General features: G+C 45.5%; 1 protein-coding gene across 1 annotated transcript in view; it reads left to right on the top strand.

Annotated features, from left to right (window-relative positions):
* The first annotated feature begins 3223 nt into the window (after positions 1–3223).
* Positions 3224–26484, top strand: part of RDH10 (retinol dehydrogenase 10) — a 112407-nt gene continuing 89146 nt past the window's right edge. Inside the window, exons 1-2 of the mRNA XM_085605427.1 lie at positions 3224–3782; positions 11684–11940. Of these exons, the coding sequence (XP_085461553.1) occupies positions 3497–3782; positions 11684–11940 (543 nt within the window). The 5' untranslated portion in view covers positions 3224–3496. The remainder of the gene's footprint in view (positions 3783–11683; positions 11941–26484) is intronic.

Below are 26484 nucleotides of genomic sequence, written 5' to 3'. Positions count from 1 at the left end.
GCTCAGGATTTGGTTCAGGGTATCTGGTCAGCCCAGGAAGCTCAGATGTCTTCTAACTGGAGGGAGTTGAAGGCAGTCCTACTGGACCTGGTTCATTTTCTACCTTTGGTTGTACATTGGGATGTTCTGTTGAAGACAGACAACACTGTGGTTTTGTGCTATGTGAACCATCAATGGGGTGTGAAAGTGCGCAAGGGAGTGCGAAAGTTAGCTCAGCAGATTCGCCAGTCAGCAGAACTGAATTTGTTGCTGATGAGGGCAGTTCATCTTTCTGGGATGTTGAACACAGATGCCGATCTGTTGAGCAGGAGGTTTCCTTCCCTTTCTGAGATGAGTTTGGACAGGGGGGTGTTTGGGGTCCTCATGCGGACGTTTGGGGTGCCAGAGGTGGACCTGTTTCAGACACCAGAGAATTAAATGAGTGACAAATGTATTTTGGAAGCAGGGTTTGGAAGGTGGATGCGATGTTGTTTGCTTGGGGGGAAGGGTTGCAGCATGGATTTCCTCTGATTGCAATGATTCAGAGGGTTGTCCTGAAGGTCAAGCAGGACAAGGCCTCTGTGATCGTTGGGGAGCCGGGCTGGAGCAGGAAGCCGTGGTTCCCTCTGTTGTTACAGCTGGCGGCATTGCTGAGTAGGAAGCTTCCCCTTGACCCATGTCCACTGAAATGTACGGGTCTGTCTCTGGAATGTCTGGTCCGACTGCAGTTGGTGGGCCGGCTGTTGTTCTCCTGAGATGGCTCTCTTTATTCAACAGTCTCTGAAGTCTTTTATGCTGAAATCTAATGCAAGACATTGGGTTTCGTTTCAGGGTTGGTGTTCTGGGAATGGCTGGTTGGCCTTGATGGTGGACACTGTAAAGGTTTTGGACTTTCTGAAGCATGATTTTGATTTGGGCTTGGCTGTTTCCACATTGCGGGCTCAATGGGCTGCTGTGAGGGCTTTTAGGGGTCATGAATGTGATGGCATGGTGCCTCTTGTGGCGAGGCTCTTGAGGAGTTGTTTTCTCAAGAAAGCTGTGGTTAAGATCTTGGCTCCGGTTTGGGACTTACCGTTGGTCCTACAGGTGTTGCAGTCTGCCCTGTTTGAATCACTGGAGGGGGTTTCTGACTATAAAGGTGATTTTCCTGATGGCTATTACCGCGGCCAGGCATGTGGGAGAGTTGGGCTCGTTGCTGTGTTGAAAGCCTTTTTGCGGTGCTATCTGGCTAAGGAGATGTAGGACACAAGCATGCATGCTTTTACAATGCATGCTATTACAACGCGGGTAATGCAACGAATGCGCTGTTACCACGCATTCCATTACCATGCGAGTGGTTACAACGACTTGCCTTAGGGAAGCACTAAACTTTGGAATAGTATACATTACTATTCCAACTCCAGTCTGTGCAACAGTAGGGAAGGTGTCAGAATTAAAATCCAACAACACATTCCCTAATGCAAGTCGTTGTAATAATGGAACGCGTGGTAAAAACGCGTTCGTTGTATTGCCGTATAGTAATGGTACTGCATAGTTCTGGCTGCGTAGTAAAGGCTGTTTCATGGATAAAGTGGTTCTCAGGCCGGATCCTGCATTTGTTCCTACAGTACCCTCCGCGATGCATGTTTTGGAAAAGTAGGTTTTGCCTGTGTTGTGTGCTGATCTTCAGTCTGAGGAGGAGGTTCTGCTGCACCGTTTGGGTGTCAAGCGGGCCCATGGTGTGCATGTGGATCGTGCACGGGACAGGGTCTGAAGCCTTCTGTTGCTACTCTCAGTCAGTGGCTGAAGTGGGCTATCTTTGTGTCTTATGAGTCCCCGGGGTGTCGGTGCCTGGGGCTGTTCAGGGTCGCTCTACCAGGGGGCTGGCTGCTTCCTGGGCTTGTTTGCAAGGGGCTTCCATGGTTGAGATTTGCTGAGCCGCCACTTGGAGTTCGCCTCACACCTTTATGTCCCATTACAGCTTGGTGGTGGGTGCTGGTGTGTCTGCCAGTTTTTGGGAACGCAGTATTGCGCTCTGTGCAGGACGTGTAACAGTGCTGCTTATAATAAAGTCTGTTTCTGCAGCTGTAGTGTTTGAAGCCGATTTTTTTGCTTGGGTATCTGCTCACTTATGTAAGGCCTGTGACGGACGGGGCTGTATGACGAGGACGGAATGGCCGGTTACTTACCGGTAAAGTTCATTACTCCAAGTCGTAGACCCCCCGTCACAGTCCTGGTTCCCGTCCCTCCCTGTGTTCCACAGGATGCGGGCATGGCCTGGAGGGCAGGGATCAGAGTCGTTGGGGGTGTTTTTGCTTGAGGGTGTCTGCAGAGGGAGCTGACGCTCACGTATGTAAGGACTGTGACGGGGAGGCCTACGACTCGGAGTAATGAACTTTACAGGTAAGTAACCAGTCATGGGCCGTGAGAGACGACTGCCACGACACAGCTGAGACAACAGATATAACACACACGTGAGGTGCGCTCTTATCAGTGCACCTCGCTGTAGTGTTCTCGGAAATACAGGCGCCTCACACAAATATGTTTGCCATTTTCACTTTCCCTCCTCTAGTCGCACCTCCACCTCCATGGTGTGCCTGCCAGAGGGTACTCCAACCCTGCCCCTCTACTCTGATCCATCAGCAAACACCTTCATGTCGGGGAGACAGGGTCAGTGGCCCCATGCTTGTCCACACCTCCCCCTTTCTCCTGCCCCAGCCATCATGACCCCGACGGTGTGAGGCTGGCAAACTCACCAACTCGGAAAGAGATGCCAGGGGATGTAATGTAAGCGCAGGAAAATTGCACACACACCACCCTCTCCCCAAACACTGCCTATATTGCAGTAGTCCGCTTACAACGCTGGACTCTGATGGCGCTGCACCTGCTGCACCATAGCTACGCCCCTCCTCTGACTCACTGACCTGCCACCGTCCCCTCCTGCACTAGCAGCACCCCCTTTCCTGCTCTGACTGACTCCGTGACCTGCCACCGTCCCCATCTCAACTAGCAGCACCCACCTATCCTGCACTGACTGGCGACAGTCTCCTCCTCTACCTGCTTTCAAGGATAGTTTGCCAGGACGCCCCCTTCACCATGCTGTGTGCAGCAGAGCACTGCCATCACCGACCCGCGCACCCACAGCCTGCTCGGCGCCGCGGCCGGGCTGACTGCGAGAGCCAGGGCCGTCTCTTCTGGGCGGGTCCTTCCCATTCTGCCCAATGGCCGTGCCGAGGGGCGGCACTGGCAAGCAGCACCTCCCAGCATCGCCCATGGTCTGTCAGTCAGTATAAACCAGCTTTCCCGATCGTCCCTCTCAGTGCCTTCAGTTCTTGAAGTAGTTAAAAGTGGGAAGAGAGGCGGAGGCTGACGGATTTTAAAGAACCTCAGTCAGGAGACGGGGAGTAGTGCAAGGTCCCGGAAGCTCCCGGTGGCTCCAGGAGGGCGGATTGGACAGCCTGGCTGTGGGACACCCCGAAGCAGCACTACGCACACTGTTTGCTGTACTCGAGGCGGTCTGCCCTCTCCGCCTGTCGGAATGAACATCCTTCTGGAGCTGCTGGTGGTCACCCTGAAGGTGCTCTGGGCCTTCGTGCAGGCAGCGGGTCGCTGGCTGGTGCGGCCCCGGGAGAAGAGCGTGGCGGGCAAGTTGTGCCTTGTGACGGGCGCCGGCGGCAGCCTGGGCCGGCTCTTCGCCCTGGAGCTGGCTCGGCGCCGGGCCGTGCTGGTGCTGTGGGATATCAACAGCCAGAGTAACGAGGAGACGGCCGAGCTGGTGCGGGCCGTGTACCGGGACATCCAGGCCAGCGACGCGGAGCGGCAAGGTAAGGAAGGGGCTGTGGGCTGGCCTGTGTGTTCCACACACCACACTTCTTGCGTAAGGGCGCACTTGTAGCTGCCAGCCATATGGGACTCTGCCCCACGGCACACTGCCATGCACTGGCGCAGACCAAGTTCCAGGAGCCACCTGACACAAGTAACCCCGAGAGCCGATTGGGACTCTTCGCCTGAGGCACTCTCCGCCATGCACTGACCTACAAAGTGTGCCGCAGACCACAACGCCTGGCACAGGGTGCACGAGTAAGTCTGTCAGCCTTATGAGACGGCACCCCCTCTAACATACTGCGTGCACAAACCACTCCGCTTTGTGCACAGGACGCTTCGCACTAAACGGCATGTTCTGCCTTGCACGTGCTGGCAATGTTACAAAACACACGCATTTGCCACATGGCATCTTGACACGCGCAGGCCAACCTTCACTCGCGCGACACTCTTCTAGCACACGAACACACCACCTGCTGCAGCAATGCTGCCTGTTATGCTCAGATATTCATTTCGTGTTGCCAGACATGGCCGGCACACAGGGCACTCTCCCATGCACGGTCCACCAGACACCACAGCGTCTGACACCGGTCACACGAGTAGCTGCAACCGCCGGAAACTCTGCCCTCAAACTACACCTGCAGTCTTTTGAGAATTGCATAGCGCAACAAAACCGTGATTATAACAACCCACACACAGGCACCGATGCCTTCATGCCGCACTGCATGGCCTGTCGCGCTCTGTACTGAAATAACAATAAGCTGCATTGCATAATGCCGGCGCATGGCGCAGAAATCCACCTCCAGGTATCCTTTTACTGACCGGGCCCTTTGCTTTGTACTGGGACACCAACTGCAAGACATCACACCGGAAGCAGGAGAGCTGTTGCAAGGCAGTCTGAGCCCACTGTATAATGTACCAGGCGTTGTGTGTGCTATGTATTTACCACAACTTGCTCTACCATACAGAGGGTAAGCTGTGAAGAAGTCACGTTGTCAGTTATTTGGCACAGACTGATCACTTGTAGTTTGGATTTAACTATCTAGAACAGAGCGTCTCGGAACCAAGTTTCTGGGTTTCATTTAGTAGCATCATGGTTCTTTGGTGCTGGTCATCACCACGTTTTGGCGCAGCCATGTCCCTTTGTTCAAACCAGGTGCCGCACTGTATTCACTTACCACACTGAACCGCCAGTGCATACTGTACACTCAGGCTAGTAACACTTTCAGACACGGGCTGCGTCCAGTAGTCTCAAAGCCCTACCTACGCTGACTCGCAATACATGTCACGCTGCACAAAGCGCCCTTTTAGTCTGTACTGCAGGTATCGGCGTATGATCAGGGTGGCTTGAAACTACCGCCTGTACATGAGCGAGTAGTGTTTCGTTGTGCCACCAAGCGCAGTGTTTGGTTCTACAGTGGCTGATGCTCAGAGGACAGACCTCTCCGAAATCATCTATTCAGTCACTTAGTTCTGTTCCAAGAACTCTATAGTTTCACCTCACTCCTTACGGCGTTACACCAAATGACCTGGATTCGAAGATAAACGAACGCACACATTTTCACTGCCGTGGTAATAGACAATGGTGAACAAGTGAACGTTTGCGCAACTTGTGAAAGTACATTTACGACATGCTAGCAATTTCCTTTAAGTTGTGTTTAACAGGAGCTTCTTTCAACTGCTCTGACTACACCCACGGCTCGATTGTAGGCAGCTCTTCCATCCACAAGGCAGCGTGCCCTGTGTAGATACATAGGGCTTCCTGCCGCTTTCATCTGCAGGGCGAATGGCACATGAATCAACTCGGCACAGCCTTCATCAAGTTATGCTGCCTTGCACCGGCGCATAAACCATATTTGCTCTCCGCGGTCTTCCACCAGCTGTGCCGCTATCCTTGAGCCGCATTGCCGTGCGGTGCCACTTATAAGCGCTTTGCCTTACAAATCCACACAATACTGCAGGGAGAGCTTTATACCACCACCCACAAGTCTGCATTGTGCCACTCATTTTCTGCCCATGACACAATTAGCACCACGCTGTCCAGCCCAGTGCATAAACGGCCATCACATGCATATCGTACAGATTTTACTCCCTGTTGTGACTGGTAAAGGGACACTTCTTACTTCGATGGGTCATCCATCTTACACCGCTCATATCATTGAACTCATGGGTTGATCATCTTCCTGACTCTGATCACAAGTTCCCCTGAAATAGATTTGATTACAGCTGTTCCTAAAATTATTAGGAACAAGAGATGCATCCAGGGTCTATTGAGGTCTGTAAATAGTGAGGTTTTCTCTATAGTGTTTTTCCAGGAATATGTTTTCCTGAATTTAATGAAGTGTTTGTTATGAACTTTTATTTAACTATAGTGTTTAGACAACCTTCCACCTCCCATGCTACGCTGTAGGCTTTAAACAGTCTTCCACCTTCCTTGCCTACTGTGTGCTTTGGCAAGTCTTCCAACCTCCCCGCACCCTGTGGCTCTCCACAGTCTTAAATCCCCCTTTGCACATCACACACATCTTTGCACACTGTGGGCAGCCTTTCACCCTCCGTGCACACTGGGCTTTGGGCAGGCTTCAGTCAGCCTTGCATACTGTGTTTTTTGCGCAGTCTTCTAGCTTCCTCGCTCACTGCAGGCTTTTGAGTAGTCTTGGACCTTCCTCTCTCACTGTAAGCTTTTGAGCAGTCTTGGACCTTCCTCGCTCACTGTAGGCATTTGAGCAGTCTTGGACCTTTCTCTCTCACTGTAGGCTTTTCAGCAGTCTTGGACCTTTCTCGCTCACTGTATGCTTTTGAGCATTCTTGGACCTTCCTCGCTCACTGTATGCTTTTGAGCAGTCTTGGACCTTCCTCGCTCACTGTATGCTTTTGAGCAGTCTTGGACCTTCCTCGCTCACTGTAGGCTTTTCAGCAGTCTTGGACCTTTCTCGCTCACTGTAGGCTTTTGAGCAGTCTTGGACCTTCCTCGCTCACTGTAGGCTTTTGAGCAGTCTTGGACCTTCCTCGCCCACTGTAGGCTTTTGAGCAGTCTTGGACCTTCCTCGCTCACTGTAGGCTTTTGAGCAGTCTTGGACCTTCCTCGCTCACTGTAGGCTTTTGAGCAGTCTTGGACCTTCCTCGCTCACTGTAGGCTTTTGAGCAGTCTTGGACCTTCCTCGCTCACTGTAGGCTTTTGAGCAGTCTTGGACCTTCCTCTCTCACTGTAGGCTTTTGAGCAGTCTTGGACCTTCCTCGCTCACTGTAGGCTTTTGAGCAGTCTTGGACCTTCCTCGCTCACTGTAGGCTTTTGAGCAGTCTTGGACCTTCCTCGCTCACTGTAGGCTTTTGAGCAGTCTTCCACCTTCCTCGCTCACTGTAGGCTTTTGAGCAGTCTTCCACCTTCCTTGCACAGTGCACACCTCAGACGGTCTTCCAGCCTCGTTTCACATTATGGCCTTTGGTCAATCTTCAACTTTCCTTACAGACTTAATGCTTTAGGCATTCTCCCACCCTACTTGCATACTTTAGTCTTTGGGCAATTTTTCACCATCCTTGCTCACTGTGGCTTTTGGTAGTCTTCCACTGTACTTGCTTACCGTATGCCTTGGGCAGTCTTTCACTTTCCTTGCAGACTGAGGGTTTCAAGGCAGCCTTCTACACTGCTTGCCAGTTCTGGCCTTTGGATTGTGTTCTGCCTTACTCACTCACTCTGGGCTTTGGGCTGTCTTCTACCTTTCTCACTCACTGTAGACTCGCTAGCTTCAGGCAGTCTTACTGCCGACTTGCACACTTTGGGCAGTTTTTCACCATCCTCGCTCACTGTGGCATTTGACTGTGTTCCACCTTGCTTGCATATCGTATGCCTTGAGCAGTCTTTCGCTTTCTCTGCAGACTGAGGGTTTTAGGCAGTCCAACAGTGCTTGCCGATTCTGGCCTTTGGGCAGTCGTCTGGCTTCCTTACTCACTGTGGGCTTTGGGCAGTCTTCCACTTTCCTTGCTTACTGTATCCCTTCAGGAGTCTTTGAACCCCCTTTGCACACTGTGGATTTTACTCAGTTCCCCTTTCCTTACATATTGTATCCTTTGGGAAGTATTCAATTTTCTTTGTAAACTGAGGGTTTAAGGCAGTCTTTGAACCTCGCGCCGTGTGGGCTTTGGGTGGTCTTCCATCCTCCTTACACACTGAGCTTTGGTCCATCTTTCAACTTCATTTCACATTGTGTACTTTAGGTAGTCACTCTTTCTTCAAACATTGTGTCCTGGGTCAGTCCTTCAGTTTCCTTGCAGGTTACGGGCTTTAGGCAGTCTTAAAGACTGCAAGGGCTTTAGGGGTCATTCACCCTACTCAGACTGTGGGTTTTAGTTGGTCATCTAGCCAACTTGCTGTTGGCTTTGGGGAGCCTGGAATTAGGGCACTATTCCAACCTCCTCACACATTCTTGGCTTTGGGTGGTTGCTCAACGCACTGTGGGCTTTGGGTAGTCTTCACTTTCTGACCACATTTTAAGCTTTGGGCATTCTAAACCTTCAGTACATACTATCATTTGGGCAGCCTTCCACCTTCCTTGCTAACTGCAAGCCATGAGGAGTCTTCCAACCTTTTTGCACACTGAATGCAAAAAGGCATCTTCCAACCTTTTTCACAGTGTGGTCTTTAGGCAGATCCACTTTTCAAACACACTGTGTCTTCGGGTAGTATTCTACTTTTCTTGCAGACAGAGAGCTTTGAGCAGCCTTCGAAAGCCACAACGTTCTGAGGCCTTTGGCTTGTTGTCCAACCTCTGGCACACTGCTGGCTTTGGGTAGCTGTCCAACCTCCTTGCACAAAGCAGGGTTTGGGAAGTGGTCCACCCTCCTCGCACGCGTGGGCTTTGAGGAGTCATCCAACCTTTTACCACTCTGTGGGCTTTGGATGATCAATCAATGCTCTCTTATAGTCTGGTTGGTCGGTCATCCAACCACCTCTGACATGCTTGAGGTGGTCATCCAATTTCTGCGCACACTGTGGGCTTCGTGCAGACATTCAACCACTGCGCACACTGTGGGCTTTGAACGTACATCACGTCATACCTCTGCACACACTGTGGGCTTTGAGCGGACATCGCGGCATACCTCTGCCCACACTGTGGGCTTTGGGTGGACATCCAGCCTCTTTGCACACTGTGGGCCTTGAACTGATGTCCAACCTCCTTGCCCACTCTGGGCTTTGGGAGGACGTTCAACTTCTGCACACATTCTGGGCAGATGTCCAACCTCCACGCACATGCTTTGGGTGGTCTCCCAATCTCCTTGCACACTGTGGGGCTTGGGTGGTTGTCCAGCATGCGATTTGGGTAGACTTCCAAGCACCTAGCAGAATGTGGGCCTGTGTTACTTTGCCAAACGCCCTCAATGCGGAAAGAGAGGAGTAGTTGGTACCTAAAGCATATGCTAAATCTGATTGACACTTTATGAAGAGAGAGGTAAAGAAATACGGACACTGGAAAGCCAATGGGGATGTGAAGAGAAAAATAAAAATCGCAGAACTACATACAGTGGGATTAGAGTAGTATTTGCACCCAATGCACAGTATGTGTTTTGGATAGTCATAACACCTCTTTGTGGCGTATTCAACCCATTCTCAAATATGCTTACTGGATTAATGTTAAACACCCCACCAACTCTTGTTCGATGTACCGACCATTGCTTCTGTTGTTAAACATCTTTGTTTGAAGTGTTAAAGCTGCTACAATAAAAGTGTGCGCTTGGGCTAGCTTATACATCTGTGTTAGCTTGTCTACTTTGTGCGCTTTAGGAAGTTTACACACATCCCACTGTACTCTGTAGGCGTTAGGTAGTCATATCGTGTCCTTGAGGTCAGGCCCATATTTAGGGATGTTTTGGGTTGGAAAATTGGCCTGTGTTCTTAACAGAAATTGTAGTTGAGACTTCTGCCACACTTCTGCGTCTAAAACACGCTACATGTGATAACCTAGACAATTCCCTTATTAAATAAACTACGTTTTGCACTAGTCTTTGCCCCTGCAGCCCACTTAGTTTGCCTCCTTGGAAGTCTGTGACTGCTGATGTCCACGCCCCTCCTGACGCTTCCCAAATAGTCTGACTCCGTTATTACTACTGACACCAATTGAGGGCCATCTCAGACTTATGCGGCTCTCTTTATATGCCTGTAGTAACACAAATGCACAATGGACCAACTTCCAGATTTACTTGAGCAAACCTTGATAAATTACAATTGCCTGTGATCGCCTCGAAGATATCCCAGCCGTCTTCAGGACATGCATCAGTACAGTTCTTTGTGACTAGAATTAAGGAATGCAAATATGAGTCCTGGATGCTCTATGCAACTTTCATTGGCACCGCATCACAGGGGACTAAGATGTTCCGAATTTTGTGATTGATGAATAGAATCTGGCAAGCGTCAGTGTCCAGTATCTCCCTATACGTCAGAGTTGCTCTCATTGTTTCTGATGCACGCGATCTGGCAGCTTTGCAAGTGTCCCCCCCCACCCCCCCTTCCCCCCTGAAAGCGCATTTCGGATGGAGAGAAATGTTGTTTTACACCGTAGTCCTCCCCTGTCAGTAACGAAAAGATCCTTCATTTTTGCTGTGATGCGGTATAGCTAAATGTATAAAGGGCTTAACTCATCCTGAATAGTCCCTATTTGAAGAGCACGATTTGCCACAAGGTCTGAAGAACTAGCCTAATGATTATGAAACATTTGAGAGGTTTTTTGAGGAGAGAGGTGCAGGTGTGATAATATCCTGCAGAGCATGTTGCAAATTAGTTTTTTACTGCTGAATAGTACAGAGGTCATTTTCCTGCATCTTTAGATCGAGCGGTCACTGTTGCTGGAGAAAAGCAGCCCTCAATGCGGGGTACTGTCTGGGCTTTTCAAGGATGTGAATGGCCTCCATCAAGTGTGGCTGAACCAGGCTTTCTCTCCGCATTGTTGGCGGAGCCTGGTGATGTTGCTGTCCTCCACGAAGAGTTTGGCTTTCTCACTTCTTCCTAGTGGGGCCTCGTCATCTCAATTCTATGTTAGTGGTGTCTGGCTCTCTTAATGCATTCCTAGTGGCAACTGGCTGTCTCACCGCCTTCTTAGTGGGGCGTGGCATTTTCCCTGCACCCCTAGTGGAGTTAGGCTCTCTTGCCCGCTACATGTCTGGTTTTCTCACTCCTGGTGCTCCTTTGGTTTTCATTGCCATCCTGTGTATGTTTACTATCACACAGTGCTTAATTTGGGTGGGTCTATTTTTGGGTATTGGGACTTATTTTTCACACTCAGGCTTTGATCCATAACAAGAGTGAGAGGGGCAGAAAAAGGGGAAGAAAAACGAGAAAACGGTGACAAAAGGAGAAAACGGACATGAGCGAACCCCTGCACAAATGAGATAAAGGCGGATGGAGTGTATGGTGGCGGATGAAAGAGGTATCAGGTGAAAAAAGACTATGAAGACTTGGTTTGCCTATCACCAACATTCAGCAGCACTGGCATCAGATGAGAGAAAACTTTAGTCACTGTCAATATTCTTTTACAAATTGTGAACTGCTTCATGCAACATTTCTTCGGACATAAGCTAAAAAAAAATTTATAATGACAGATGCCTGCCTCTGGCATGAACGTTTGGACCCCACGTCTTTTCATGAAGAGCATACCCTGGGCATGTAGTAATAATACATACTATTGGTAAATGTGGGGGAAAAGTGTGAGAGGGAGCTTGTTTTTGGTCATGGTTCATGTTCAATGCTTCTATTTCCTTTCACACTTTTATGTTCTATTTTTTGTGGATTTCCCTCAGGCTCATGTTGGTTTCTCTTGTAACATTTGTCAATGCCTCATTTAGTGGAGTTGATTAACTCTGGACTATGATGTGTGTTGTTCCTCTTAGTGACTACACTAATTTCCCCTTACAGCATCTGAGGCTGCCATCCGGGGCGCTGTGGCGGAGGAAGAGGTTACTCCCTGCCGCAACTTGGAGGTCTACACCTACACATGTGATGTGGGCCGGCGTGAGAGTGTGTACCAATGTGCCGAGCAGGTCCGAAGGGAGGTGGGAGATGTCTTTCTACTGCTAAACAACGCAGGCGTAGTCTCTGGCCACCACCTGCTGGAATGCCCTGACGAGCTCATCGAGAGGACTATGATGGTCAATTGTCACGCTCACTTCTGGGTAAGGAATCCCCAAGGAAAATACTGATGTATCTTGTTGGCGAACTCCCACTTGAGGCACCCGCTTGCTAGAATACTAATATGTTGCCAGGTCTTGCACAATAGATCATGATCACATGAAGTGTAGCACAAATCTTGCTCTACAATACACAAATCCGCTAGTGGCCAATTTCTGTTGCATAAAGTGTTCTGGGGGAGGGGAGGGTATACAGACAAGATGGGCCATGGAAGTTTTTTTCCCAAATACATTTGCCAGAAAAACCAAATCAAAAATGTCACCAGTCCATGCCTCGGGTTTTACCAGGGCCGCTTGAATGAAGCGAGCAGGGAGGACTACATTATCTGGAACTCATGCAAATTATGCAGCAAGAACAGGGAAATTATGTGACTTAATAGGGCACATTTTGTGATCGTGTTAACGTGCAGAAATAATGAAGTAACACTGTCTTAGGAAAGGTTCCACCTAATTGGTATCAGTTTAGTACCGAAATACAGCAATAAGCAATTAAAATGTAACTGGTCAACCTTTGCAAAGGACCTTCCACTATGCAGCAAAATGTGTTATGTTTTAGTAACGTTTGATCCGTTTGAGTCAGAAACAATGTTTTTTTAAAATGGGTGGTTTTGATGGGTCGTGTGACAAATCCAAAATTTTGAGGAAAATGCAGGAGCCACAGAATCGCTTAATTCACTGTCTCTGACCACCTGTGTTGTTGATGATAGCACGTTGATCTGTCATATGACTGAGCTCAATGAACTTTAAGTCTGGTTAGTTTATTTCCACTTTACCCCCTCGAACCTCAGTCACTGAATGCCAGTTTCTTTTGAACCCCCTACATCTTTTATCCAAAAGCCAGAAACATGGTGGTTGTCCATGCGGGTGCTTTTTTTTCTTACATTGTGTTTTTTTTTTTTTTTTCCTTTTGCATTCTGGAGCGTCTTTGTTATTATTTAGTCCCTCTCGGGCAATGCTCTGAATGTGTTTCTTGTCTGTCTTACTTCGTATCCTTTTGATGGTATCCTGTCTTGGCTACAAATGGCAGAGATATTGTGGGGATGAGCATTTAGATAAAAGGAAAAAAATCCTAACCGAAGACAAATGTGGCATTGTTACAGTCTGGATTTGTGCCCAAAACCTATTTCACGTTGAAGTGTCGAACCTAGGACCCTGCTTTCAGCCTATCCTGCTTTTATATTTGCAGCCCCATCACTTTCAGCAGAACTGCACAAACGCTACATACAGTAGTGTACATGGTCGCAAGCTGTCTGATGCAGCCAAGCATTTTTAAGTTGGGATTTTTGATAAACCCCAAATGGTAGTTTGGGCCAATTATTAATTGGGAGCAGTAGCACTGAGACGAGTCGCAAAATATATCTCCCTCTTTTTTTATTGAGCGCTCCTTTGCCAGTATCAGCATAGCTACTAATCCGCATAATGCGTATGACAGTAAGCCTCACATGGCACAATGTGTTCTTCATGCTACAGCAGCTCATTATGGAAAATCCTTTTTAATTGGAACGCTTTTCAGTAGACACAAATTGAAGATTTTCTAAATCTTCCCACTTGAAAAAGTACGAATTTCCATTTTGTTCCTATAAGATTAGTGGATTTTTTTTGAGTATTTTGTTTTCCCTAAAACATTGCTTACTCACTGTAGAAGCTTGTGAGCCTGAATATCACAGGTTACATTTTCACGAGGCCAACTAAGCCTTTCATTCTTCCAGGCGGGATAAAAAGATTCAGTGTGCTAATCTTGACAATCTGTTTTTATATTAATACTCCAGCCTCAAGCACACGCAACAGTATACATAAAAGTACACAACATTGTATGTTTGTCAACTATATTGGTTTTTAGTTTTTTTTTTTTTTTAAATTTTCAGGTAACTGGCCTCTTCTTCATCTTTTAACTTTAACCAACGCGTTTTTCGTCGTACAAGGGCGTACCCCACGTCTTCCTTAGGGCTGTCTGGCCAAAAGGGGGCAAGTCCTGGGTTTCTCCTTAACTCCCGGTTGTACTTCCGACCAGGATAAAATAAAACAGTTGTCCACAGATGTGACCAATATACTCTAAATATCATCCACCCATAATCTATATTTATAGTTAGTTTTTTTTAATGTCTAATTGAAAGGTTTCTCCTAAAAAGAAATAACAACAATAGGTCCTCCCTGCAAAGTGTTTCTCGTTTCTTCCTGGTTTTTGAGCGAGTACGCTCTCACCTCGGCGTGTGACTCGCTAGAACACCAAGAAGGAACGGAAAACACTTTGCCAGGAGGACCTCTGATCATTAATGAGAAACCTCTCACTTTGACAATAAAAACGGATCATAAATCTAGATTGGGGATGGATGATATTCAGAATATATCTGTGCAGAACTATTTGAATTTATCCAGGTCAGAAGAACAACCGTGAGTTAAGAAGAAATAAGAGGACATGCTAGACAGCCCTGAAGAAGTCATGGGGTACGCCCCTTGTACAATGAAATATGTAAAGGCTAAAAACTAAAAAGAAGCCAGTAGGCCGAAAATAAAAATATTGTTGATGAACATACAATTTTGTACTTTTATGTATACTGTGGTGAGTGCTTGAGGCTGGATGTTGGCTCTTTGATCTGCTGATCAAATTTTGGGGGAGTTGGGTGACCCCCCCCCCCCCCCTCTTTTTTAGGCACAGCAGTAAAGATAGGATTAAGTGTGAGATATTATGTGATCATCTTGTGAGCGCCAGGTCCCTATCAAATCACCTGTCTCGAAGTTTACAGTTTTTATAATGTTCATATACTGTAGTGGAGTCTGCATGATCTATTGTAACTGAAAATGCGTATATAGTCTGATATTTACGTTGTAAAGCCTCAAACCGTTCTCATCTGCATTTCTGGCAATCTTGTGCCATTAACCTGAAGCCTCCCTCAGTACAATTTACAAATCTGTGCCATTGATTTTTTTTAAATCATGTTAGCCAAAAAGTGACCTTGAAGAGTGTTTCTTTGTAGCAATGAAAAATATGCCAGATACTCACTGACCGGTTCACTCACCAGGTGATGCAAACATGCATGTCTAATTTGTGCCTCACCTACTAAACCTTTTCCCATTAGTAACTCTGATCTAGCCTTCCTAAATCATAGATATCTTCCTTGTAGTACATTTTTTTTTTTTAATCAGATTTCATCCAATTAAAATGCCGCTTTTTAAATTTTTTTTATTTAAAACTGGTTGTATTAATATTTCTATATCCGCTCTGATTTGTTGTGTTTCCTTAATGGGAGAATATGACTTAAACCTCCAAACGGAACCTCACCATTGTAGAGACATGCACACATTGAAGTATGCTCTGAGGGCATGCTAAATGTAAACTTCAGTTTCGTTTTGTTTAAGTGATACAGTTCCAAATGAATGGTATGGATGTTCGGGTGATTGGGGGATGAATGTTATCGTCACCGGAACCTCTTGCAGTGCCCCTCCCCCAATCATGACGGTCATCAAACATGGTGCAAACCACTCTAACGCGCGCCTCAAGATTACACATTGATGCAGAGCCACAAAGGGGGGTCGGCTAGAGAGCATCAACATTTGGCCCAGAGACACTATCTGCAATGTAGATAAAATTATTATGCACTCTATAATGAGCTTCCTTCCCAGGAAACAAATCGGGTGGTTCGCCCCGGCAGGGCCACGCTCGGTCATGTCTGTGCTACTTTTCCCATCACGAGGTGGACAGGCATTTGCCTTAAAAAGCATCGGCTACCGGCAGCCGGTGGAGCCGGCTGATGTCTGGTAAGGCTAGTTGAAATGTGTCTAGGACTGCTATGCCCCCTTAGATTACGCTCTGTTGGAAGGACGATGCCTTGTAGTTTGGTCTGTGTGGGATGCACTTAAAGGGGCAGTGAAATTGAACAGGACCGAGGCATAGAACGATTCAGCTTTATATTCTTGTCCCTTGCATTGTTTTGGGATGTGAGTGTGGCCTGTGCGGGAGGCAACCTAGTTTATCGTTTTAATTGAAGGACGGATTTATTCTTGTCCTTTTAGACCAGAGTAGACCTAAGTTTGTGCAACTTACAAGTCTAAAAACCGGATACGTTGTAGTAGTTAAACCACACAAGGATATTTAGGAAGTGGGGCTTATTGTTTTCTCCGAGGTGTTGTCTTTGTCCTTTGCGTTTATTTTTTATTATTCATTAACTTCGAGGATTGTTTGATAGGGGCTTCCAGTGATAGGCCTGCCCGCTGGAGCTGGGTTTGCTCCCCTGACGGTGCGTGGGGCGCCCTGCAGCGGCTGGCTGCTCTGCCCTGCGCAGTCTATCCCGTTTCACACGCCTGCCCTTCAGCCCGCTTCCCATGTCTGACGTACCCCTTTCCTAGGAGACTAGGCATCTGGGCTGCGGGACAGAGCAGGGAGTGTTTCGAAGCATTTCTTAGAATTACATCAGTCTGTGTGGGAGAAATTCACATTCCTCTATTGTTTCTCCTTCTAACTCGTCTTTAATTAGAAAGAGGAACAACTCTATTTTATTCATTAAACAGAAAAAAATGCCTTCTAGTGAGACACTTTATGTATTGTTTTTATCCACTTTCAAGCATCTACAGTCAGTGCTGTGATCGCGGTTGATGCTAGTTGCCTCCGTCGAAGTGTCAGAACTGAACTAGGCTCAAATGGATAACTTGCTTTTCTCAATATGTAAATTACTTTGTTCAAGTTAACTGCAAAAGGTCATCTAGAGGCTGCACTTTAGGACCAAATAGTTGGCACCATCAGAAGGTAAAAAAATACAGGTTTACAGGTGTCCATTCTTAGAGGGTCATAACAGCCTCTAAAGTTCTCCAGGTTGGTTAACCCAACTGAAACAGACGTCCTACTAATCTCACCGAAGAATTCTATGCTTCCTGTACGAGAATGGATGGAAACCTTTCCCCCACAAGATTGCAAACCAGCTATTGTGAAGAATGCCAAATCCTGGATTTTATCCTGTGCAACCGTCCGAAAAAAATCACCGCTATGGCCAAAAACGTAAGTCTTCAACTCGGACTACTCTGATGCATCAGGCAGTTCATTCCAGAGCAGGACTTAAAGACTGTAGTCCAGGCACTAGTTTCTCAAGACTGGGCTACAGGAGTGTGCTCCTCTCCGGGCACCGTAAAGTTCATCTGACACCCTGTAGGGCATTTCTATACATGGCAGCTCACTTTGTTACTAGACAAAAGAAATTCTATCATATCACTCGTCCTGCTAACTCTTCAGTAGTGCCTCACTGCAGTAATATTATTTAATTCTGCCAGCATCACTCACATAGCCCTTCATAAACTCTTCTCCTTCCTATCTAGTTGAAATACTGGAGATCTCTTGCATGCAGTGCGAGGCAAGGAACTCTGAAACCCTTCTCCTGGGGCCTCCCGTATTTAAGCAAGAATGCTGTATGAAACAGTCCTTCTCAGGGTGCATATCAAGGATTTGGTACTACTCTTCGTACAACCACCCCCTCTCCTCCCATCTTGTCATTAAAAAAAAATAATAACTACCAGTCTTCCTATTCAAAAGAAACTATGGCTAAGATTGTGAATGTCTTACCTATTTCCCATTCCTATGATCCTCTGTGAAGCCAGCTGAAGGCTTGACTGGTCTGATCTGCTGTGTAATTTTTCTGTTATAGTATCCAAGTTCTTCTGTAAATACCCTTGTACCATGTTTGTGCAATATAAAACCACAACATAAATATAAAGTGCCTCCTTGTTGATGCTAGGAACCTTTTAGAAGTGAGTGAGATGGTGCAAAATAATTTTCTTAAGTGTTGTATCACAGGCCGTGTTTGCAGTGAAAATATAGAAGTGGAGGTACCCATTGTTTCAGATTACATGTTTGCTGCTAAGAAGTCCTGGTACTCTCCAATTAAAGTGCCAGCACTACCCCATCCAAATTAAAAAAAAAAAAAAGTGTAGGTACTGAGCATCCAATAGTACCTCCCCCATTTCAAGTGCTGATCCTGGAGGCATTCATGTCTATCACTGGCCGCTTGGTCACTTTGTGAACTTCACTTGCAGCTGCGGTGTTGCCTCTTTAATTTCTATAAAATCTGGATCCTTCAGTGGCACTGATTTAGTCCTCACGAGTATAGTCCTAGAATTTGCAACAGTTGTGGATGAAGTGGTTTGCATTTTCCACTAATTCTTCTTCCAGTGCCCTGCTTAATCACCTCTTCTCCTTAGAGCCTGATCACAAGTTGAACAGAGCAGTATCCTGAGTGGGGCTGCCACTTCTCCCAATTATAAATGGTAGGGTGATCCACACCCAAACTTTCCAGATGCGAAGCCCCATACCCGATTTTACTAGCCAGAACATGTTGCCTGTAGAATCACTTTAGGCTTAGGCTGCAGCCTGACTCCAGCCCTGACTACCTCCCTTTGCACAGGTTGGCATTTAGTGCTTCTTGCTGCCAGGCCACACGCCCTACTTCACTCCCTGCCTTGCACCTGCTCCCATTAACCACCTGTTCAGCGCAGAGTGTCGATCCATGGAAAAGAGAATATCTTGCTGCATTTTACATAGAACAAAATTTGGTTCAGTATGGGTAATTCCCAGTGTGTGGGATTACTCTGAATTGGTGTGTTTAGGCAAAGATAGACAGGCAACCTAGTTAATTCCAGCCAGCCGGAATCTCCACACGTAAATCTCCACAATGGTAATCGGGCCCCTAGTGGAAGAGAAAAGGCCCCTTGGTCATAGCCATGTAGCGTCGGATGCTCGCACCTTCACTGCATCTAACAGGAGAGTAGAATGTAGAATCCTTGGGGTTCTACCAAGAATTTTCTTTTTGCTGTTTTGCTCAAAGTATACCTCGCATCAGTGGATGAGGATGCCTCTGTTTTTTACATTCCTGTAATAATCCAGGTAGGAATCATAAGGTCTGTTTAAGGAGGCCAGATGGAGATCTCTGGGGCATGTGAAGCAAACTGTATATAAAGCATATATGTCTGCCAGAGATGTCACCCTGTCCTCACAAAGTGTACTTTTCTGACAGCATCTGCCCTGCGTGAGGTTCAAGAGCATGTTTGTGATCTTCCGTTCAGTGAGTACCTGATGTTTGTGAATACAGATGAAAGATTTAAACACTACAGTGATTGTTACCATCATGGATGAGGTCCATTGCTCATCTTCAAGTCTGCGTCTTGCCGTTTGCGACGTGCACTCCTCAGACCTGTATCCTTTACAGGCATTTCATGCTTTCAAAGGCAACCTTGCAGACTCCTCCAGCCAGTCTGGAATCCTTGAGCTATATGGCCACTCCCTCCCTTCATCCCATGTCATCTAGGAGCATCCTAGGCTTGTAAGGTGCACATACTCCAGAAATTGTAACTACCGGTGCTTGATCAGTTAATGCACTTTGCACAAGTCTGCCAGAGCTTTATGCGCCACCTTCCTATCATTTTTTTGATCATGGTCTTTCCTGGCTCAGAAGAACTTCTAACTCCTTCTGGAAATTAAGTTATACGGTTCTACATGGCTTCATAACAAAGGTTGGAAAAACAGGTGGTCCTAGACACCACATAACCTTTCTCTGCAGTTTATCTAAAAGTTCCAAAGCACAACCATGTCAGTTTTGTAAGCTCATCCATCTTGCCGGGGAAGTCCTGTTTATCGCAAGCTGGAAAACCGGTTCCTCGAGGTCCAGGCTGCAAGGACTTGCTCTTTCTACTATTCAAAAAGTTCTGTATTCTCTCCATCACCTGTAGTTCTCAACCAGTCTTCCAAGTTTACCCTATAGCTGTGTTGAGCACACTAAAAAGAGCATGGTGAGATGATTCATGCATGCAATAAAGAAAATTCATGCCTTCCTATTTCCAGAATCTCTTAAGCATTATATTTTCACACAGTGCTCTGAGCCAAAGTTTACATTAAACAAATTACTATATATATATATATAGAGTGCTAGGATCTGAGTCTTGCAATGAGACTTCTGTATTCACTGAATGGTATTACGATCAAGGTGCGTCCCCTCATTCCTCTAAATCCGCAGGGTTGTGTGTGTGTGCGCGCACTTCATGAAAAATGCAAGTATGGAACCCACCCCACCGTCTCGGCGAGTTAGTTTCCGTGAGTCAGCAGTGTCTAATGCACCACAATAGCTTTCTTCTCACTGTCCTTTCTTCAGAATAAACAAATCTTGTGATTGAGTCCATCATGCTTTGCACAAATGGGAAGTAAAGCCTCCAGGTCATTTTTATTTGCTTTTTTTTCCTCACTTCTTGTGTTTTGTGACCGTGAAGACTTGGAAGATCTAACATTTGGGCATCCAAACCTTCCTATCTCCATTAGAAATCTGGTGAAGTTAGATTAGCAATACTCCGATCAGACCCAAATAAAGAATTATTGCTTTACTTTACTTGGATCATAACGGGACAAAGGTGTACAATTGTGCTCTATCTGGCAATTCGCGTGACTCATAAAACGTATGAACTTATTACTGATTTCAATCCTGCAGAGCTTTTTTGACAGACTTTTTATTTGCTTCAGCTCTTCCAGTGAAGTTATCAAATCTTGCACTGCTTCAGAGTACTGTCCTGGTCATTCAGTCCAAATCTTGTAGCCATGTTTCCTTTGGCATTGGACATCTTCATAATTTTCATTATTTCAGCAAAGTACGCAATGAAGAACCGTGGTCTGCTTCAAAGCCATATTCTGTATTTTTCATGAGTAAAAGAAGGATCTTCACACCCATTCAGCGCCTATTACCAGAGTTATTACAGATATGTATATGAACTACGCATCTTTACTTCAGTTGTCATTTTATTCCATGCTTTTTGCTTTGAAAAGAAGGTCCTGTCCGGATTTTGGAATTCAATATTATAAGAATGAAAATTTCTTAGAAAAGTTAAAGTGGAGAAAATTGTATTTGATGCAGCCGTTCAAGAGAGACTATTTAAAACCGAGACAATAGTGAATTTTCAGTGTACTTGTTACACTCACTTCATACACTCTGATAGACTGGAGGTTGATACAGATGTAGAAGCGATGGAAAATCTACAGACTGGTTGTAAAACCGAAATGTTAAGCTTTCTGTTTCAAGACCGGCATAGGCTGCTCATCTATGGGAAAGTGCTAGAATGTTTCTAAGCCCTCTGTTTGTGTTCTGCACCATCATTACCTTGATACACCAGAAGCACCTTTTATTGCAGGATAAAGTGCTTCCTACTCCATCTGAGCAAGGAACACTTCCATGACTTTACAGAAATGTTTCAATATTTCTGAAATCCCTGTGAAAACCACTTGGGCCATCCTATTTGACTGGGAAGACTGCCCCTGGAAGCCGGTCTGAGAGCAGGTGCTCACTTTGGCCAGCCAGGTTTTTGTAATCTGCTCACCAGATGTCTGACTGGCCAAAACTGTCTCCGTCTTGCATGTTATCTGTTTTTATGGGCTAACAATAGTGTTGATTGGTCTAGATAATATAAATCGATGTAATTTTCATTTGATAATAGATCTGTTTATAATACTGATTCGATAAAAACTGCAGATAACATGCAGCTTCTGTATATACCCACGCTATGCTGCTGCTTTGCTGACAACCTGCTTGAAATTGCTTTATCATAGTATTTGGATGTGTTGACAACTTTTCCTATTGGTTATTTTAAGAGTGAACCCTTTGTTTGAAATTTAGATCGCTGGCCGGTATCCAGCTGCCAATTGGAAGTATGCCATTCGGAATAAAGTGTTTATTTAAAAGTAGTGACAAGATCCTTCCATTGATGTAATTTTTTTTATCTTGACCTGAAGAAATAATCTTAATCATTCAGCATGGCTGGGACTGGATGCTTGAGCAGGGAGGCACCCATACGAGAACAGAGCATCACATGATAGATGGATGACTGGGATCTTTGAAGCAGGGTTGGAGACACATTTGTGAACAAGTCCTCACTGCGGAACTGTGACCATGCTAGTACAAGAACGTAGTGATGTCTGTCATGCAGCGGTGATCAAATCTTTCTTTGACAACTACCTACTTAATGTATTGAAGTCACCCAGTGAGGAGGACAGCAAGCTGGGGTAGCGCCATTTTGTTAAGTCTTGTGGGTATTGTTTCCCCACTCGTAATTTTTTGTTCAAGTCTGGGAGTGGATTAGTAGGGTGTCTAAATGTAGAGAGGTTAACATTATGGACTTTGAAGGAAGCGCAGACACTTAGGTTGATCAATAAAGCCTGGTCAGCCTGTGTAACTGCCTCCGGTCTCTCGTTTTACCCTTGCAGTTGAGGGATTCTTGAGCAACGTGCCGCACAAAACCAGAGCGGGTTTGTCCAACAGGCAGCTTCTCTATGCTTTTTGGTATCTGTGAAGCATGGGGCGGCTCATACCGTGAATCTTTCTTTGGAGGCTTATCATCCAGATTTCGGGAAACATTGGGATCAAGTGTGGTCTTTTGGTGCTGCAGCCAGGAAGGAATTGGGGAAAAGTTGATGGGCCTTACAGTTTGTTGTTAAACGGACTACAGTTGTACCTTATTAACATCTTCAGTTTTGTAGGTGGTCTCCACGGAGGGGAGATGTTCCCGTTGGGTTGGGCCCATGAAGAATTTCAGGAGGTGGCTGGAAATAAGGCTATGCAATAAACATATGTTGTAATGAGAAACCTAAGCTACTATTTTCCATATACAAGCGCCTATTAAAACAATCTTGGTGATCAATGCCATCCTTTTTAATGTGTTAAAATGCTTTCCTTGTATTGCCCTAGAGGCAATAAACTTTTTCTCATATTGCTTAGGCAAACAATTTCTAAAAATACACTTTTCGCAGCAAGAATTGAAAGTCCTACCATTTTTAATACACTTGACCTCATTACAAGTGTTTAAAATTCATTACTGTGTGAGTGGAAAGCTGAAGTTGCAACGTAAAAGCTCTTTCAAAACACATTCTGTTCCCATATGCTTAACTTTGTGTTGACACAAAATAATTCGAGAAGATCTACTACCACCTTCTTGTGCGCATAGACTTCTTGTGTATCCAAAATCTTTAGCTTAGGGGGGATAGTTACACAGTGCATGGTTTACCTTGGAGGGCATCTTGGCTCTAAGAAATGCAAAATGTTCTGTCAGGTCGCATGTCGCTAACACTGGAAATCAAAAAATACAGGAATCTTATTAGGCTTTGGGGAAAAAGCCAGGTCTTAAAAGACTTTCTAAATGCAAGTAAATTTGATTCTTGGCACCGCGACGAAGGCAGAGAATTGCATTTGGACGCTCTAGCCATAGAAAATACACAACCCCCTATGGTTTCTAGCATATATAGTGCTCTGGTAGTCTGAATGTAAACAAGTTATGGGAGTACTACATTTACATTAATGTTCTATGTACACTAGGCCCTCCTTCAGTTTGCAGTAGCAAACTGTATGTGATAAGAGTCATTCGTCAGCAAGTATGCTATGTAGTGAGCAGAAGTGGAAGGGACTTTATTTAGTTTGTAACTTGCATACTGTGCATCCTAAAACCTTCTGTCTTTGGTTTTCCCTTGCAACAGCAAAAAGTGATTTAATCTTTTCTCTCTATCAATTCTTTTGCACGCCAAGGTGATCACTTTAATTGTCGCCCTTTTGTCCTTAATGAGAGAATAAACTTGATATTCCTATTGGAGGGCAGTCCCACCCAAGGTCTCCAGTCCTCATACGTTCAACAACTTTTACTTTGTATTTACAGTGCCTCAATGTTTTTGGTGACTACTGAAGAAGGGATTTAGCCATGCCAGCAGTGTGTATATTTGTGTAGCACATAGGATGAGAGTCATTGAGTAGGCCAGCTATTACACATTTGAAGAAACATTACATTATCTCGCTACTCTTAGGTGAAGGAAAAATCAATGAGAAATAATTGAGGATATCGTTTAGTGTGCAAATGTTTGTGACAGCAGAGCTAGGACAGTGAACTACAACAGAAGTTAAACACTTTAAAAAAAAATAGACCTTGATATTAATACAAAATTATCATACAGCAAGGTCGGATGTGGACCTTATTAACACAGCAGACATACATTTGTGCATGTGAGAGGTGTAGAGCATTTGGTTCCAGTGGATTTAACGTCTTTCAAACTTGAAACCCCTTCAGAACTCTGTGGGTGACCAGACACTTAGCCCTGCAGTGTCCTCTGTGATGTTCCCTTTCCACAGACCGCATGCTTGGGTACTCCCAGCGATGAATATGACGTCTACATTCTGCTCTTGAAGGCTCTGCTATGTTATAAATTTATCTCTAGCCACCATGACAAAGTTGTGGGACTAATGTGATGGGTCCTTTGTGGTTCAAGACGCTGCGCTGTTTTATGCTTACCAACCAGTCGCGGCTCTCATGACTCGCAGGTGAGGGGGGGGTTGTGTGGGGGGATTAATAAAAGAAAAAAACGAAAACTTACCTCACCTGTTCCCTCACCGCCTCGGTCCTGCGTTCTCCTGCTGCTTCAGAACAGGAAGCCGGCATCCTCCCTCCCCCTAAGCCAATCACAATGCTGCAATAGCAGCGTTGTGATTGGTGCGGACGGCGTCCAGCCGGGCACCTGTAGGGAGGCCATTTTCTCTATGTAAGCTGTATGCAGCCTACATAGTGAAAATGGAGAGTGCACATGACTAGTTTGGTCGGCCCCAGAGAGCCGACCAAACAGAAGGGCCCACAGCTTTGGGCAAGCCACTCCTCCCCGACCCGCCCACCTCCAACCAGGCATACAGTTCTGCTTTCTCGAAGCGCGAGAAGCAGAAACCTAAAATGGTATTTCAAATGCCATTTTATGTTTCTGCTTCTCGCACTGCGAGAAAGCAGTGTGGCGACACTCCTCCGCCCTAATGGAGGAGCCGCCTCTGTTACCAATAAAATACCTGTTCATTTAGGTGTATTCTTTTGCTGCAAAAACCAATGTGCAATCCGTAGGAACTTTAACTTATTAAAGATATTGATACAAATGTAATTGGTTGTAAGAGAATCCTTAGCTTTCTTGAAACCGCATGCCTGAACTGTCTATTAATTATGAACATAGAAACCATTGAAGTTTCCTGGGCCCCAGTCCAAAAACATCTTGACCTTTAAATGTTGCAATTTATTTTGGAGCTTTCAGTCTGGCACATATTCAAACGTGCTCTTTTGAATGTGCCTCCCCTCTGCAGAAATCATTGACCCCCATCATCAGTCTGGCGCCCCTGTTGCTGCTGCGTTTGGTCTCCAGGCACGTCTACTTATTCAGTCTGTCTTTGCTCTTTTGCATGGTTACAATGCAACACAAAATAGTGCTGCTGAACCATGCACGTTGAGCATTAACCGAGAAGACGTAGATACCTCGCATATAATGAATTCCCAGGGCCATGTAAAAGTGGGTCTGCCTTTGTTGATTGAAACTGGTGCTGTAAGAATGTGGAGCCTAATTACTAATTCAACCTGCATATTTAGAGGGATAGATTTCCGACTCCATTGAATACTATGTACTGTGCCATGTCCTTGCACAGTAACTGGGTTGTTGCTACTCCCTGACGACTAGAGGTTGATGAGTACTTGCAACTTCTATTACAAGATGCACTAAATGGCATCCAAACATTGAAAAAGCTGAAGAGGAGAATATTTAAAACGAGATGGATTTTCCATCCCAATTGAAATGTTTGGACTAGACTGGCTAGAAGATGCCAGTTACTCCTCACATATAATCCACATGTTATTACCAGCATTTGTGTCACTTCATTTGAAATTTTTTTGGTTATCTCCGGCACTTATCAGACCACGTATAATGCAGATGGTACAGGAAAGCGCGTTGGACCATATTTTATTTCATAGTTAAGTTAAATGAATAAGCTCAGCAATTTTTCAACCTTTCTTGGTGGCCTTCAGGTGCAAAGTTTTTTTTTGTTTAATTTATTTTTAATTTATTTTTTTAGATTTTGATAGTTCTATTGGTTCTCCGCTGCATTTAATATCGAGTACCTAGGAACTGCGTGTTGTGGGTAGCTCTGCTTGACTCCGTTTGGTTTACTGGTGCAAAATGCTAATTTGTCGGGGTTGGTCAATGATTAGCTTCATTGCAGTAGATTATTTACAGAACAAAGGTGCTTGAGAGAATGAATCCATTATTGGCATATCACCAGTTAGTTTTGCGTTTGGGATTTCATGTAATTAAACACAGCAAATTAATCTTAACATTCTCTTTAACTGTGGCCTTATTCATCGGGGCAGTGTTGCAAGTACAGTAATACACTAAGCCTCCTGTTTAGTTTTACATCTATTTCTTGAGCTACAGATTGTATTTTGCCACTTTTAACAAGGCGAGAACAACATTTCTCGTTTTGGGACTTGGCAAGAATATTTTGGTTGCTCCAACCCTTTTAAACCTCGCATTGCAAGTTATAAGGATGAGCAAGAAAGTTTATTTTGTGCCAATTACTTTTATGAATGCTCAAAATAAGAAACTGTAAGTAAGGAATAGTAGAAAAGCATGCAGGCCGTCTGCGTAGGGTTGTCTCCAGGGTGACTGCCTGCAGCACATAGAGGAATTAATCTGACATTTATTTTTGAGCCTGCTTTAGTCGAAAAACATCTAAT

The sequence above is a fragment of the Triturus cristatus genome, chromosome 5_1 (assembly GCF_964204655.1).
Source record: "Triturus cristatus chromosome 5_1, aTriCri1.1, whole genome shotgun sequence".
Lineage (NCBI taxonomy): Eukaryota > Metazoa > Chordata > Amphibia > Caudata > Salamandridae > Triturus > Triturus cristatus.
The sequence above is the reverse complement of the archived record's forward strand: the minus strand, read 5'-3'. Positions and strand labels throughout refer to the sequence as shown.